Source organism: Onychostoma macrolepis, chromosome 04 (assembly GCF_012432095.1).
Source record: "Onychostoma macrolepis isolate SWU-2019 chromosome 04, ASM1243209v1, whole genome shotgun sequence".
Taxonomy (NCBI): Eukaryota; Metazoa; Chordata; class Actinopteri; order Cypriniformes; family Cyprinidae; genus Onychostoma; species Onychostoma macrolepis.
The window spans coordinates 31,409,805-31,427,286 of record NC_081158.1 but is presented as its reverse complement, the minus strand read 5'-3'; the positions used below and the strand labels follow the sequence as shown (position 1 = coordinate 31,427,286).

General features: G+C 40.1%; 2 protein-coding genes and 1 non-coding gene across 3 annotated transcripts in view; 1 reads left to right on the top strand and 2 right to left on the bottom strand.

The window, feature by feature from the left end:
* LOC131538541 (deleted in malignant brain tumors 1 protein-like) overlaps positions 1-17,482 on the bottom strand; it is a 44,440-nt gene that overhangs the window by 9,622 nt on the left and 17,336 nt on the right. The window contains 4 exon segments of the mRNA XM_058772403.1: positions 29-277; positions 832-1,140; positions 1,343-1,447; positions 1,450-1,650. Of these exon segments, the coding sequence (XP_058628386.1) occupies positions 29-277; positions 832-1,140; positions 1,343-1,447; positions 1,450-1,650 (864 nt within the window).
* Positions 2,021-2,095, top strand: trnaa-agc (transfer RNA alanine (anticodon AGC)). The gene has a single exon. It is a non-coding gene; the product is annotated as a tRNA-Ala (tRNA).
* On the bottom strand, positions 12,445-14,441 carry LOC131539086 (uncharacterized). The gene is made up of 2 exons (XM_058773408.1): positions 14,430-14,441; positions 12,445-13,819 (listed from the first exon to the last, which is right to left on the bottom strand). Exon 2 carries the CDS (start codon positions 13,325-13,327, stop codon positions 12,539-12,541), a length of 789 nt encoding a protein of 262 aa, XP_058629391.1. The 5' UTR covers positions 13,328-13,819; positions 14,430-14,441; the 3' UTR covers positions 12,445-12,538.

The window sequence follows — 17,482 nt, the reverse complement described above, 5'->3', positions numbered from 1 at the left end:
TGAAGCCCATCCAAACAACTGCTCACACCCCATCCAGTAAAAGGACAGTCCTGCACTGTCAACTCATTTCCTGTACAGGCCAGTTGATCCACCCATATTTGCCCAGAAGTTCCCACATATGCCTTCGGCTCTGCAATGTCTCCACAATCCAGCTCTCGACACAACACTGTAGCATCTGCTAGATCCCAGCCCGAGTGACACACTGCGCCCCACTGCTTATTATACCGAATCTGAACTCTGCCATCACACTCACTGGAACCACTGACCAGCTTCACATCTGTTTAAAGAGTTTTACATGTTAAGGTCTGCTCTCTATTCAAGACCCGTCTGTGCCCATTTGATGTTTAAAAGGGAGACCAGACACAATAAGATCCCATTATATAATATTAGTTAATGCATTAACAAATATTAGTTAACAATACATTATTAATCTTTAATTAAAAATACAACATTATTAAAAAGTTAGTTGAAATACAACGCTCTTAAAAATAAAAGTTTCAAAAGGGGGGATTATTGGCAGTGATGCTATAGAAAAACCATTTTGATTCCCCAAAGAACTTTCTTCTGCTTTAAAGAACCTTTTGTGGAATGGAAAGATTCAATAAATATTAATGGTCCTTCATGCAACCATCAATGCCAATAAAGAATATTTATTTTTAAGAGTGAACTGCTCATTGTTAGTTCATGTTAACCGCCACGGAGAACCTCTGCTCGTCCAGAACACTTGTGGTCTCCATTCACCAACCTGACAGCTATTATCCACACAAAATGTCAATTCGGTTTCATTTATTTTAAAACAATATTTAAATTCTCTGAATATTTTTGACTCACATTGGCAGGTGACCCCAGCATCTTGTTGATGGTTACAGTTGTGTATCCCCCAGCCATTTGATGAACAGTTTTTCAAGGTAAATTCATTTCCAGTACATTGTACATCATCCATCCATATCGTTCCTGATCCCTGGCTGAAAGAAGCAACACTCTTTGCCTCGATCACATTCCCACAGCCCACCTCTCTACACACCACTGCAGCATCTGTTAGATCCCAGCCATCATCACACACTGTTCCCCACCGACCGTCATGAAGAACCTCCACTCGTCCAGAACAAGAGTTGATGCCATTCACCAACCTGACAGCTGCTATCAATACAAATAATATAAAAACACAAGTTTTTGTCTTAAATATATTTCTGCACCTTACGATTTCTTTCATTTGATAAAAAGGCATACCATTTAACAAAACTTTTTTTAAATTCATAATTTCTTCTATTTAGCACATTCCATAAAAAGAAAATGTGCAATGTTAAAACAATACTTCAGCTCTATGATTGTTTTGACTCACAGTTGCAGATGACTCCAGCATCTTCATGATGTCCACAGTTATGTGTTCCCCATCCAGGTGTCCTGCAGTTCATCAGTGAGGACTCAGTGCCAGCACAGTTTACACATCCATCCATATTTGTCCTGATCCTTGTCCAAAATAAGCAACACTCTTTGCCTCGATCACATTCCCACAGCCAATCTCTCTACACACCACTGCAGCGTCTGTTAGATCCCAGCCATCATCACACACTGTTCCCCATATTCCATTATAGAGAACCTCCACTCGTCCAGAACAAAAGCCAACACCATTCATCAGCCTCAGAAAAGCTTCGACTGGAGGTCCATTTCCAAAATCTGTATAAATTATAAAACGTCAATGGATGCCCATAATGCACTTCTTATACTTCAATAACATTAATTCATTTAAAAATATTTAGAGTAGCTTTATGATATAGAAATATGCAGATGCTTCTTCATACCCAATATGAGAATGAGCCAGAAGGAATTTAACATTGTCCTCTAAAAGAAATACAGAATTATTAATTTGACTGTTTTAAGTCAGAAATCAGATTTAAAAAAAAAAAAAAAAAATGCAACTTCAATGTCTTTCTGTGCATTATGTGGCACAAAATGTCTGCTGCACATTTATTTTTTTGCAACCAGAAACCTTACTTTACTCTGCTTTGATTACTACATAGCTTTCCTGTAGCTCAAATAGTAGAGCATGGCGCTAGCAACGCCAAGATCATGGGTTCGATTCCCAGGGAAAGCAAGAGCTGATAAAATGTAAAAACTGTAACTTGAATGCAATGTAAGTTGCTTTGGATAAAAGCGTCTGCTAAATGCATAATGTAAATGTAAAAATTCAGTACCAGAAAATTACACAATTAACAAAAAGAGTGAGGAAAGAGCGCAAGAGCTTTGATTAGCAATAAATCAACTACACCAGAAATAATTACAATTTTGTTAGTACCTAATAAAATACGTTTGCAAACTAACAAAAATGATTCACATTGTTTAGATTTCTTTAACCTGTTAATGTGCCAGTCTCTTCAGAAGCGTCTTTGTCTCTGTGACGGCATGAGATCATGTTAAGGAGGTTTCCAGGTGATTTTATTTAAGTGTAAAATCAGCTGATGTCTTGGCTCCTCCCCTCAGATTTCCTTAATGAGACAATGATCAACATCAGAAATAAATTTCTTGCTATCAAGTAGTCCATCTTTCAGAATGCAAACCCATAAAAATGCTCAGAAAGTGCTGGATTAAATTGATAGCCATAAAACCAGGAATTGATTTCAGGAATAAATTAAAATTAAAAAAATTAAAGGAATAAGAATAAATAAAAAAGGAATAAGAATAGTAATAAATAAAAACAGGAATACATTTTCATGACATGATTCAATTTCAATGCAAATCCACTCAAATGTGAAATACATAAATGTTTTCATATAGCAAATACTCATATAGCAGTTAAGAGGAGATCTGTCACTATTCAAATATCAAAATATATTGATGGCATGACTTTGAGTGAGCCAGTTTCATGAAACTCCCTTTACAAATTTGCAAAGACATGTAAACTACACGGAAACAAAAACTCAACATTCACGAACGCTAGATTTGTTTGACTTTACATGGACACACTGGCCAACCAAATCATGCCAGTGAGGTTATTATGCATGAGACAAAGTACTGAATTGGAATTTTCCATAGCCAAAATGTGAAGAAACTGTTTTTATCTCAGAGTTAAACTTACATCCATGAGATGCAATAAAAACAGTTCCTTCACATTTCGAGTATGGAAAATTATCTATATACTGTATGTTAGATTAACAACACATTCATACAGCAAGTCATAAAGCTCAGATATTTATGATCAAACATTGATAAGAAGGACATAAGCTGGTTGTCAGTAATCTCTTATAAGCTCATGTTATGTCCCTGTAAACAAATTACATTCTGTAGAATTAGAATGGGATGTTTGCATATTGTTCAGGTTGAAATAGTAATTTGAGTATGTGCAACACAGTAAAATCCAGCAAAACAAGTTTGAAGTCCTACATGTTTTGTTTATCAAATGTGCACGTCAGTGATATTTACATGGCAGATAAAATTGCACACCTGTGTAAATTCACATTTATATTAAACAGTGTGGATGGTGTTCAGGCTGAATAGTAGCTGGTCAAGGATGAACAAGAGAAAAACAGTCCACATAACTGTCACACATCCACTGTTTAAGCAGACTACCTCAGTCCTAGAAGAAGTTACAGATGACCATTAGCCATTACCTTAAAAACATTAACATATATCATAAGTGTTATGTATATATCATTAATGTTTTCTTATGCACATTTGCATGATGCATTGTGGTTTACTATGTTTCAAATGTTATCTATTTCAAACTTAAAACTGCTTCAAATTTCAAGTCTATAAAACAGCTTCAAACTTAAAATTTCAAACTTTTTTTAAACTTCAAACTATCTGGCTAGATATTCTCAATTCAATTTCTCAAGTCAAGTTTGTCTTTTTAATAATATTGCTTGTCTCTAATAATAATATTAAGTACTATTGAAGATGCTTAAATATTCTATTTCTTTCATGCTTTCATTCATGATTGCTGATATTTAAGAACCACATTAATTTGCTTTAAAAATGTACATTTCATAAATGTGATGTTAAAATGCTGTGTGAAAATTCTAGAGAAAATAAATCAAGGAATATTTAATATCTAACATATTATGAAATATATTAACAGCCAATATGTTGTGGTCCACAGAACTCTTTCTGCTTCTGGGTAAGAAGAATAGACACTGACACAAAACTTACAATAATATCTTCTGAATTAAGAGCTCATAGAAAAATTAGTCTGCATCTGTGACTCTCTAACATGTACAGGCTGTATCACTAATGGAAGTGATTTCAGACTGGTAAATGGCGACTTTTATTCTGGATGAGTCAAAGTTCTTTATAATGGAACATGAAACATGGGATCTAACAGACGCTGCAGTGGTGTGTAGAGAGATTGGCTGTGGGAATGTGATTGAGGCAAAAAGTGCTGCTTATTTTGGACAAGGATCAGGACAAATATGGATGGATGTGTAAACTGCACTGGTATGGAGTCGTCACTAAACTGTAGCACACATGGATGGGGGAACACATAACTGTGGACATCATGAAGATGCTGCAGTCATCTGCAACTGTGAGTCAAAATAGAACTGAAGAACAAAGTTAATATTGCATATTTTAAGGAATGACCCTGGGGAGCTAAATAGAAGAAATCATAAAAATTAAGAATGTCTTGCTCTTTCAAATTGCCAATTGGTCTTTTTCAAATACAAGATATAGTAAGGTACACAAATATATGGAAGAAAAAAAAGTTCTGTCTTTATATTATTTGTATGGATAGTAAGTGTCAAGTTGGTGAATGGTAAAAACTCTTGTTCTGGACAAGTGGAGCTGGAGGTTATTCATAATGGTCAGAGGGGAACAGTGTGTGATGATTACTGGGAGACGCTGCAGTGGTGTGTAGAGAGTGGTGTGTAAAGATTTGTCAACAATTTTATAACTTAAAACATGCATAAACTAAACTCCCTTAATGCATCTATAAAGGAACTTAATTTGTTAAATCAATTTGCATTAGAAAACACTGCATAAAAACATTCATGTGAAACCATAATTAATAGAAACATAATTACTGCTGCTGGATCTATAATGTAACTTTGCACAGCACTTTGGTGCAACTCTATTGCCTTTAAATGTGCTTGACTTGACTAATGTAAAAAATAAATAAATAAAAACAGATTACAGCTTAGAAAAATTCCCTATATACACTGTGTTTTAGGCGCACAAAAAGCACACTGGAACAGTATCAGCATTAGCAATTTCAGAAACTAGGAAATAAAAAAAGCATGGATTTAATGTTGATCCTAAAACTGACCTTAACAATGAAAGAAAAAAGATTTTGGAAAAGGTGAGCTCCTGATAAAAGGTCACAGAGGAACAACTGATCTCACACTGTAGCTGTGACACAACTGTTAATTAGTATTTACTATGTTTTTGCTTACTATATCTAAAGATAAGGGAGAAATTGAAAGTTTTGGGCACTTTTAAAGGTGCTGTTTGTTAGATTTTGACTCTACTAAAGCATAAATTATAATATGTTTGCAGATATTTAAGAAACATGCTAAGTTAACATACTTGTTTATCTAAAAAACAATGATAGTTAACAATGTGCTCAAGTAGGCTACTATAGAAACATATTAGCTGAGCTCCCACACATTTTTTTTAAAGATAATTATGGGCCATTATTTGAAGCATAAACCATAAGATATCTCCACCCTGTCATGGACATGTATATATTACTGTTAAATACGTTTTCAAGGCAAGGCAAGGCAAGTTTATTTATATAGCACATTTCATACACAATGGTAATTCAAAGTGCTTTACATAAAAGGAAGTGAAATAGTCATTAAAAATAATAAGAAATTAAAAATAATAATAAATCAATAAACAATAAAAACAAAGTGATTTAAAAATTGATTTGAAAAGAATTTAAAACATTTAAGAACAGAAAGTGATTATACATAGTGCAATCAGTTCGGACGTAGCACAGTGCTCATTCAACAAATGCACAGCTAAACAGATGAGTTTTGAGTCTGGATTTAAAAGTGGTTAATGTTTTAGCACATCTGATCTCTTCTGGAAGCTGGTTCCAACTGCGGGCAGCATAATAGCTAAAAGCAGACTCCCCTTGTTTTGTGTGAACCCTTGGTATTTCTAGCTGACTCGATCCTAATGATCTGAGTGGTCTGTTAGGTTTATATTCAGTGAGCATATCTCCAATGTATTTAGGTCCTAGGCCATTTAGAGATTTATAAACGAGTAAAAGTACTTTAAAATCAATCCTAAATGTAACTGGAAGCCAGTGTAAGGACCTGAGGACTGGTGTATTATGCTCAAATTTTCTGGTTCTAGTCAGAATCCCGGCAGCAGCGTTCTGGATGAGCTGCAGCTGTCTAATGGTCTTCTTCGGAAGGCCGGTGAGGAGGCCATTACAATAATCCACCCTGCTGGTGATAAAGGCATGAACCAGTTTCTCCAAGTCTTGACTGGAAACAAAACATCTAATTCTTGCAATGTTTTTGAGATGATAGTATGCTGATTTAGTTACTGCTTTGACATGACTACTAAAACTAAGGTCTGTCTCCAGAAACACCACAAGATTTTTGACTTGGTTTTTAGTTGATTGACCCCTAGAGTCAAGGTATGCATTCACCTTGATAACTTCATCTTTGTTTCCAAATGCAATGACTTCAGTTTTCTCCTTGTTTAACTGAAGAAAGTTCAGGGACATCCAACAGTTTATTTCATCAATGCATTGGCAGAGGGAGTCAATGGGGCTGTAGTCATTTGGAGATAAGGCTAGGTAAATCTGCGTATCATCAGCATAGCTATTTATAGGCAATTTGCTTCTTTCTCATTATTTGACTTAGTGGGAGCATATACAGGCTAAACAAGAGCGGTGCAAGAATTGAGCCTTGTGGGACTCCGCATGTCATGGACGTCCACTTAGACTTATGCTCTCCTATACTCACATAATAACCTCTCCCTTCTAAGTATGACCTGAACCATTTGAGTACCATCCCAGAAAGCCCGATCCAGTTTTCCAGTCTCTCTAGAAGTATGTTATGACCAACAGTGTCAAACGCAGCACTAAGATCTAGTAGTACCAGAACTGATATTTTGCCTGAATCAGAATTGAAGCGAATATCATTTATTATCTTAATGAGTGCTGTCTCTGTGCTATGATGTGCTCGGAAACCAGATTGAAAATTGTCCAGGTATCCATTTAAGTTTAAGTTTAAGTAGTTGTTCAGCTGATTAAAAACTACCTTTTCAATAATCTTACCTATGAACGGAAGATTTGATATTGGTCTATAGTTGTTCAACATTGTGTTATCAAGATTGCGTCCCAGAAAGAAGTGAAGCGTTCACCACTTCTAAGAGATCTGCTTCTAAACAGTTAAGCACACTTTTGAAAAAAGATGTGGGAAGTGTGTCAAGATAGCAGGTTGATGATTTAAGGTGCTGTACTATTTCTTTCAAAATTTTGCAATCAATTGCTTCAAAAACAGACATAGTCACTTCTTTTTGAAATTGCGGTCGAATCTGTGTGACCTCTGCAAAAGTAGATATGCCAATCTCCTTTCTGATATTATTGATCTTCTCAGAAAAGAAGGAAGCAAACTCATTGCATTTACTGTCGGAGAGCATTTCACTGGGAATCTGACTTGGGGGGGGTTTGTCAGTCTCTCCACAGTAGCAAAAAGAGTGCGAGAGTTGTTTAAGTTACTGTTTATAAGGTTTGAGAAGAAGGTCTGTCTAGTTGTGGCTAGTTCCACATTGAAAGCATGAAGGCTGTCTTTATAGATGCTATAGTGAATTTCAAGTTTTGTCTTCCGCCACATCCGCTCAGCTTTTCTGCATTGTCTTTTCATACTCTGAACTGCTGTTGATTTTCTCCATGGTGATTTTTGTCTGCCATTCTTCTTGCAGACCCTTTTCAGAACAATATCATCAATAACATTCTTAACTTTTGAGTTAAAAGAATCCAGGAGAAGATCAACAGAGTCTGCAGAAATGCTTGGTGTTAAAGATATTGCCTTCATAAATAGCGCACTAGTGTTCTCATTAATGCATCTCTTTCTGACAGAGACAGATCTAGATTCAGAGGTAACAGAGATCAATATATCAAAGAAAATACAGAAGTGATCAGATAGTGCTACATCCTTAACAACAATGGATAAAATGTTTAGACCTCTACTGATGAGTAAATCTAGAGTGTGTCCACGATTGTGTGTGGGTTCATGCACATGCTGGATCAGATCAAAAGTGTTTAAAACAGTAATAATTTCTTTTGCAGTTTTGATTTCTGCATTATCTATGTGAATATTAAAATCCCCTGCAATAGTAAAACAGTCAAACTCTGAGGAAATCATTGATAACAGTTCTGTGAACTCTTCAACAAAGGCTGGAGAGTATTTTGGAGGCCTGTAAATAACGATAAACAGAATGCGTGGAGCTCCTTTCAGCACAATACCTAGGTATTCAAAAGACAAATACTGACCAAATGACACTTGCTTGCATTGATAAACATCTTTAAATAGAGCAGCTACACCTCCACCTCTCCTAACAGCCCTGCAGACACTTGTAAAGTTAAAGTTAGGAGGTGCTGTTTCATTGAGGACTGTTGCACTGCAGCTGTCTTCAAGCTATGTTTCATTTAGAAACATAAAATCCAGGTTATTTGTGGTTATAAAATCATTGATCAGAAATGATTTATTTTTTAGTGAGCGAATGTTTAAAAATGCTAACTTGATGGAATTACATTTTGTCTCTACAGCAATCTTAGATTGGTGCATTAAAGGCCGCAGATTAGATGGGTCAGCCGTACGGCTTGAGAAGGCCTTAGACTTTCTGTCACGCGATAAAACAGAAATATAGAAAGCAAAGGGCACACTGGGTTCCCGCTTGTTCTGTGAACATTTGTGAGTGTTGCTGCTAATATAGCGGGGACCCGACACATATCACTGAGAGCTGTTATCAGTTGTTTTTGGTTCACCTACAGCCGATGGAGGAGGGTTTGGGCCCTGGCGTTGTGGCAGCGGTCGGAGAGCTCTCACAGGAGGAGGAGGGAGAGCTGGGCCTGCTGTTTTTGGTGGTTGTGGGGCCCGCCGTTTTTTAGTTGATATCTGGAGGCTTGCAGCGAACGAGTGGGAGAGTTTGGTCCCAGCATACACCAGTTCCTCCATTTTCTGTGAGAAGCTTAGAAGTGGAGATTCTGGAGAGAGGGATAGTGTGTCTGGTGAGCGGGGCTCTGGCTCTGGTGTTTCCGGTGGCTGTGAAATGTTGTCCTGGCTTCCCTGGCTGTTTTCCAGATAGTTGTCCTTGGGTGCTGAGTCTTGGAGCTGTTTTAGTACGTCACAGTCTGTCTGTGAAGAGCTCGTTGGGCAGGGCTCAGCCGGGATAGTTTCCATGAGGAAACTTTGTTTTGGCTGCGTGGTATTATCAGTGTCCTTGTGGGATATGTCAACCACAAGATGACTCTGAGGCTGACATGAAGTCCTGTGGTCACTCATATTCTGTCCAGGTGTGTGTGTGCCATTGAGGCCGAGTGGATTGGCACACACCACTGAAGGATGACGGAGGGAGAAATAGATATTGTCCTTTAGCACTCTCGCACCAAGTTTGTTTGGGTGGAAGCCGTTCAGTTTAAACAGTTGTCTATGGCCCCAGAAAATATTGAAGTTGTCGATGAAGTTGACTCCTTTTGTACTGCAGGTTCTTTGTAGCCATGTATTCAGCCCAAGCAGCCCTGAAAACATGTTAGTTCCCCTTGCTGGGAGTGGTCCACTGATGAACGACTGAACTTCAAGTCTTTGAAGTGTTTCAAAGAGTTCACTGAAATCCTTCTTAAGCAGTTCTGACTGCTCTTTCCAAATATCGTTCTTCCCCACATGGATGATGATTAGATTTGCAGTCTTGTGCTTCATCAGAATGTTCCGAAGTTCCTTGTTCACATCAGAGACGGTTGCTTGAGGAAAGCAGCATGTAGTTGTAGTACTGATGTTTCTGATAATAGAGTCGCCCACTATCAGAGTCCTGGGCTCGGCTGCGCTCTGAGCTGGGTGCCGCTGTCTGCTCAACCTTGAGCATCTGTTAGTAGCAATGTTAGCTGCTGGCTGACACGATCCATGTTTTGTCACATTTGAGGATTCCTCACCCATATTCATTAATGCTTCAAATCGGTTCTCAAGATGTATAGGGGGTTGTAAAATGTCAGTGTTTACAAGTCTTGTCATAGCCGTATCTGGGGTAGAGGATGCTACCGCAGCAATATGAGATACTCATGACAATCTGATGTCTCGAGTGCCTTTGGGTCTCGCTCCCTGTTTGTGCCATCGATTAGTCGGTCGATCAGCTTGCTCTTCTACACTTTGTATAAGCTGTTGAGATTCACTAGATTCATAGGACTCACCGGCTGTATGCTGCGGGGGTCCGTGATGACGATCTGCTGTGTGTTCCACCTGTTTTGGAGGTCCAGCAAGTAACTTTGTTTCAAGAACCGCAATCCTTTGTAGAAGTCTGTGGCAGTTCATGCAGCAAGTAGATTCCACAGGGGGCATTTTCTTTCCCGTCTGTTTGAATGTAGGCAGCTGTGTTTTCCTGTCTCCGGAATGTAAACTGGTGGCAGTGGGAGGCAAAGAGTCTTTTTCTAAAAACTGTGTTGTTTGAGCACTGTGCTGATATGCTGAAGTTAAAATCTTAGAGAAATCTGAGAAAAGTGCATAAATAGGGAGCGAAGCGCAGAGCAATAAGCAGGAGTGTCCGAACAGTAGCGAAGCCGGAAGTAGAAGTTTTCATTGCAAAATTAAGATGCTAATTATATTTTCTGAAAGGTATGATGTCCCTTTGACCCTTTCCTAATCAGGGTTATTAAAAATAATATAATAATAATAAATAATCTAATTACATCCTCAAACACATACATACACCCCATTCGTTTTAGTTTTTAACAATATTAACTACAAAATGAATGCTATGTACACCCTGTCATGTTTATGTCCACACTATCAAGTCTTAAAGGGGTCCTATTATGCTCTTTTACAAAGTCTTGATTTTGTTTTGGGGGTGTACTAGAACATGGTCTCATGCTTGGTGGTTCAAAAATCACATTATTTTTCACATAATTTACATTATTACAACACCTCTCTCCCCAGCCTGGCACAAACGGCTCGATTAGTTCTGGGTTTGATGAAGGCCTGCCTTCCAAAAAACGAAATGTGTTGTGATTGGTTAGCTGTACAGTGCGTTGTGATTGGCGAACAGCTTAGATGGCGTTTCTGTACTGCCCCGCCCCTTGCCAAAGCAGCAAGTTCGTCAATATTGCATATCAATTCAGACCCTGAAGCGGTGTCTCATTTAGAAGGCTGCGCCCTCCAGAGGTCGAATCCTCTAGAGGTTGCATCCTCTATAGGATGCATCTACGAAGTGTCCTCAACCTAGATTTAAATGAGATGACCTTCGTAGGAAGGGTGGAAAAGGAAACAGGAAGTATCATGTTGCTATGCCAACACATTTAGTGTATCATTGCGTTCTCACACTACTTTATTACTTGTTTTATTTTGTTCAACGTTTGAGGAGCTGCAGCGTATGTACAACATACATCTGTTATAGAAAAAAAGGAGGAGGATATTTAAGGTAAATTGTAAACACCACTCTGTCAGCGCCGGCATTTTTCAAATTAACGACGGTTGTTTAGGGTTATCTGCAGCAACGAAGGATACACCTGATGCATCCTCCGAAATCCTGTGAAAGAAGGTTGCATTCGAAGGTCGCATTCAGAGTGTCCTACTTGCTTTTCTGAAATGAGACAGCCTCGATGACGTATGCACCCTTCGAATGAGACCTCCGGAGGACGCAGCCTTCTAAATGAGACACAGCGAGAATATTAAACAAGAGGATCGCGCAGAACTTTTGCACGCACGGATATTGCAAGACATATTAAAGTGGTAATGTTATTGTTGTTGTTTTTTTTGGCTAAATCTTGTTTTAGATAGAATGTCAACAACAGCTTAAAAATAACTGCATTTACTATGTACAGATAAGTGCAACGGTTAGGGTTAGGGTTAGGGTTAGTAAACCCTAATTGTTAATTGTTCTTTAATTCTAACATTATAACATGAATTGCAGTGAAACTGTTATACAGTTGAATTTTTTTATACCATAGTCCCACAGACTTACACTATTTGAGGCCGCATATATATGCAAATTAATTATCTGCCAGCAGGAAGCGCTGTTGGAGTAGAGAGCAAGGTTTCCCCGGTAACGCTGTACACAAAGCAGAGCTCCGCTCACAAACACTGCTTTATCAGACATTATATGCGAGAACAAAATGAAAATGACATACAAAATTTTCTGAAAACAGTTGGTTTCCTTCATAAATACAGTGATATAAAAACACCTGCACCGGGTTTCGATTTTGAAACGTGCAGTGCTCAACCAAGCATTCTCCCGCCAACCATTCGAATTTCAGTACATTTACATTTAGTCATTTTGCAGACGCTTTTATCCAAAGCGACTTACAATTTGGGGAATACATAAAGCGATTCATCTTGAAGAGGCAATCCGACAAACGAAGTGCTTGTAACACCAAGTCTCAGGCATTGTTTAAATAAGTACAAGCTAGCAAGGGAAGGAATAAATAAGGAGTCAAGTAGTGTCGAAAGAGATGAGTTTTCAGCTGTTGCTTGAAGATTGACAGGGATCCAGCACTCCGAATATGGGTGGGAAGATCATTCCACCAGCCAGGAATGGTGAACGAGAATGTTCTGGAGAGTGATTTTGAGCCTCTTTGTGATGGTACCACGAGGCGTCGCTCACTAGCAGATCTCAGACTTCTGGAGGGGATGTAGATTCTTAATAGTGAGTGCATGTAGGCGGGTGCTGAGCCTGTGGTTGTTCTATAAGCAAGCATCAGTGTCTTGAACTTGATGCGAGCTGCGACTGGTAGCCAATGCAATGAGATAAAGAGAGGTGTAACATGGGCTCTTTTGGGTTCCTTGAAGACCAGTCGTGCCGCCGCATTCTGAATCATTTGTAGAGGTTTGACTGTGTTTGATGGAAGTCCAGCCAGAAAAGCATTGCAGTAGTCCAGCCTAGAAATGACAAGGGCCTGGACAAGAAGTTGTGCAGCATGCTCTGTCAGAAAGGGCCTGATCTTTCTGATGTTGTGTAGTGCAAACCTGCAAGATCGAGCAGTCTTTGCAATGTGGTCTTTGAAGGTCAGCTGGTCATCAAAGATTACACCAAGATTTCCGACCGAAGTTGATGGGGTAATTGTTGATGAACCTAACTTAATCGTGATGTCATGCTGTAGAGTTGGAGCGGCGGGAAAGACAAGAAGCTCAGTCTTTGCCAGGTTGAGCTGAAGGTGATGTTCTTTCATCCATGCCGAGATGTCCGCCAGGCAACCTGAGATCCTTGCAGCTACCGTTGGATCATCTGGTTGAAAGGAGAGATAGAGCTGTGTGTCATCAGCATAGCAGTGGTAGGAGAATCCATGTGCCTGTATGATGGGACCCAGTGATGTAGTGTATGTGGAGAAGAGGAGGGGTCCAAGAACCGATCCCTGAGGAACCCCAGTGACCAGTGTATGTGCTTTGGAAACCTCCCCTCCCCAGGCCACCCTGAAAGACCTACCAGTGAGATAGGATTCAAACCAGCGAAGTGGAATTCTAGCGATGCCCAGTGATGAGAGAGTGGAGAGGAGTATCTGATGATTGACAGTGTCAAACGCGGCAGATAGATCCAGCAGAATGAGGACTGATGATTTGGAATGGGCTTTTGCAATTCGCAGGGCTTCAGTGACCGAGAGAAGCGCAGTCTCAGTTGAATGGCCACTCCTGAAACCTGACTGTTTAGCGTCCAGTTTGTTGTTCTGTGAAAGAAACAATGAGACCTGGTTGAAGACAACACGTTCAAGTGTTTTCGCAATGAATGGAAGGAGAGAGACAGGTCTATAGTTTTCTATAAGAGAAGTGTTTAATGTAGGTTTTTCGAGCAGTGGGGTTACCCGAGCCTGCTTGAACGCAGTGGGGAAGATGCCTGTGAGGAGGGATGTGTTGATGATGTGTGTGAGTGCCGGTAAGAGCGTGGGAGAGATTGCTTGCAGAAGGTGCGAGGGGATTGGGTCAAGAGGACATGTTGTAGGATGGTTGGAGAGGAGAAGTTTGGATACTTCAGCCTCCGTCAGGGGACAGAAGGAGAAGATGGGAGTTTTAGCAGTGGATGTGTGGTTGGTTGGGGGTCCTGTGAGTGTGGAGGTGAGAACTGATCACTGATCGATCTAGTTTTGTCTGTAAAAAAAGTTGCAAAGTCATCAGCTGTAATAGAAGTGGTGGGAGGTGGTGGAGGGGGACAGAGGAGAGAATTAAATGTTCTGAAGAGATTACGCATGTCTGGAGCGCTGTTGATCTTCTTGTGGAAATGTGAGCATTTGGCAGTGTGGACATCAGCAGAGAAAGATGAGAGCAAAGACTGATACCTACTCAGGTCCGACGGATTGTTTGATTTGCGCCATTTTCTCTCTGCCGCTCTGAGTTTAGTCCGATGTTCACGAAGAACATCAGATAACCAGGCTTGTCTAGGTGAATGTTGAAATCACCAAAGACTAAGAGTGGAGTGCCATCCTCCACGAAAGAGGACAACAACCCGTCCAGCTCCTCTAGGAAGGTGGCTAGAATTTGTCCAGGGGGACGGTAGATTACCACAATCTGGAGTTTTATCGGAGCTGATACAGTAATGGCATGACATTCAAATGAGTTGTAATTGCATAGGGTAGAGCGGGTTGAGTATTTCAAATTGTTTGAAACGAGCAGGCCAGTACCCCCACCCAGGCCAACTTGACGCAAAGTGTGAGAGAAAGAGAAATTAGTAGAGAGAGCAGCTGGGGTTGCTGAGTCTTCTGGACGAATCCAGGTCTTAGTCAAGCCCAAGATGCTGAGAGTGGATTTTAAAGAAAAGGCAGAAATGAAGTCAGCTTTGTTGACGGCTGACTTACAATTCCAGAGACCCACAGAGAAAGCCAGAGGTGTAGTGGAAGATGTAGAGATAGGGCGTAGGTTAGCAGGATTACGTTGCCGTCTGCCAGTGATGTTAGAGCGTGGCTGAGAGAGAACCGGAATGTTTTGGAGACACATGATAGAGGTAGAAGGAAAGAGGATAGGAAAGCAGAGTGTGTGAGGAAGGAAAAAAAGATACTTAAGTGTGTAGCTCGGTTAAAGTCGCGCAGGAAAAAGTCGCAGGTCTTTACACGAGGAGACTGAACGCTTCCGCGTCGGCGCACAGACCTCAAACAAATACACAGTCTAGAGTGAAAAAAAGCTGTGGCAGCTTTTAATTAGCACAACCACCAGCCAATCGCAGGGCAATGGCTCAAATCGAAACTAACACTTTGCACTTAAGTGCATTAACTGCTAAAGGGGCAGTTATTATAATGACCAGTAAGTGCAATCAAAAATATAAACCACAACGAAAAAGCAGAATAGAAATAGGTAGGAAACGAACTATTCTTTCCTAGCAGCAAGTAATTAATTTAAACAACAGAACTAAGAACAAGTATTAAAACACTTATGCCGAGTTCACACTGCACGATTTTCAAACTCGTCGGATCGCTGTTGTTTTCACACTGCGTGACTATCTGGGGAAGCATTCAGTCGCTGCTGTGTTCACATTGCACGATGGATCGACGACAGGGGCTTTCACATTGCACGATTTCACAATAGGAAGAATCGCCGACAACTCTGTCTGATCCGCAAACTACATTTCACAACAAAACACACGCGAGAAGTGATAAGGAAATAACGCGAGAACCTGCGTGCGTCAGCCCGTTGTTCTCGAGCGAGACTGGAAGTATTAAAAAAAATATAGCCCGCAAATTGTCTGTGCCCTGATTTCCAGCTACAAAAACAGATTATGCAGGAGGGAGATGCAGGGAACAGGGATTGTGTTCTGCAAAGAGTGGTAAATAATAATTTTGCAGTAACTGTTATGCTGATGTTGCGGCTGGTCAAGCGTTTGTGCTTGTTTCTGTATGATATAATTGTACATATCAGTGATATGGTCTATAACTCCTCACTGAACTTCCCTCTGCCCTGTATCTTTGTCTCTCATTGGCTGAAGGTCATCGTGATGTAGTTTTCAGTCAGAAATCATTGCACACAGCGTGATTGTGAATCGCCGACAGCTCCAGATATTTAGCATGCCAAATATCTCACAGGCGTCGGCGACGTGTCGGCGATTCTCTCAGATCGCGTCTGTGATAATTCACACTGCGCGATTGTCACTCGCGTGAACGAGCTCCGATTTGCCTCCGATGTCGGGCATTTGTCAGCGATTTATCAAAACCTGTCGGCGAGTGAAAAATCGGGCTAAAATCGTGCAGTGTGAACTCGGCATTACGCGCTGCCGTCCGTCTCTTCTGGTGACTAATCGCCTTCTCCTGGGGTCTAACAGTGCCCGAAGAGTTTAAATAGTTTTTTAGGCGGGATTTATTTTAATGATAATCTAATGGACCGCTTTGTGATATCACAAACACCGGAAATCAACACTGTATGTTAAATGTTCATTATGTCTTCAGTTGTATATTAATGTAATGCTGTACTGTTCTGTATTGTGCATTATGTTTATGCCACAGGGGGGCACTAAAGTGTAAGCTATTAGAGGACGCATTTGCGTCATTATGTTTGTCCCAATTGAGTTGCCGTAGGCGATAGAAAAAATATCATAACACTGAAGGCTGTCCGACCGTGAGACTGATGTGTCGGCAGCTAGTAAAATAAATATGCCAAGAACGGCTAAAGATGATCCATCGTCCAGTCTTTTCCTCTGAATGCAATGCTAGCTGCAACAGTAGTGTTACAAAACTCAACACTGTAGTCCAAACTCACTCCCCAGATCTCAAGAGGTGTACTAGCGACTGACACTATGTGCTGCAGTCTTTAGCCGCCTTGTTAGTGCGCCCGCCTCCCATGCCAATAGTGTAACCCCCTGGGTCCTACTCGCACCCGCTCCGAGCATGACCGAACACAACCTGGCCCATTGGCATGTGGAAGATTGTTTCTTTGGAATGACTTTCCAAAGTAACAATCTTCCACAAACAAAGGCTCATTGTATCATCTCATGTTTTCCTGGTAAACAAATTAGGCACACATCCAATCTTTCATGCAGCAAACCACACGTTTAACAAATATGATATCTATTTTAAATAAACCTGTAACTTATATGACATGAAGAGAAAGCAGTCGAGAAAAACACGTACATTTCACATGTACACAGCACTTTTCAAACAGACAGACGAAGAAGAGAAACATTTAGCAGGTATTAACATACAGATCATACTTATCTTGTTATAATAAAATATAAATAAATATTTGATTAGAATATGACTAAATACAATTAGAAAAACTTACAGACTGATGAATGGCACTAACTCTTGTTCTGGACGAGTGGAGGTTCTTCATAATGGAATATGGGGAACAGTGTGTGATGATGGCTGGGATGCATCAGATGCTGCAGTGGTGTGTAGAGAGGTGGACTGTGG

What these genes read in the sequence shown, in the direction of transcription:
- LOC131539086 (XM_058773408.1), bottom strand. Translation starts at nt 13,327, where the DNA reads ATGAAAGAACATCACCTTCAGCTCAACCTGGCAAAGACTGAGCTTCTT.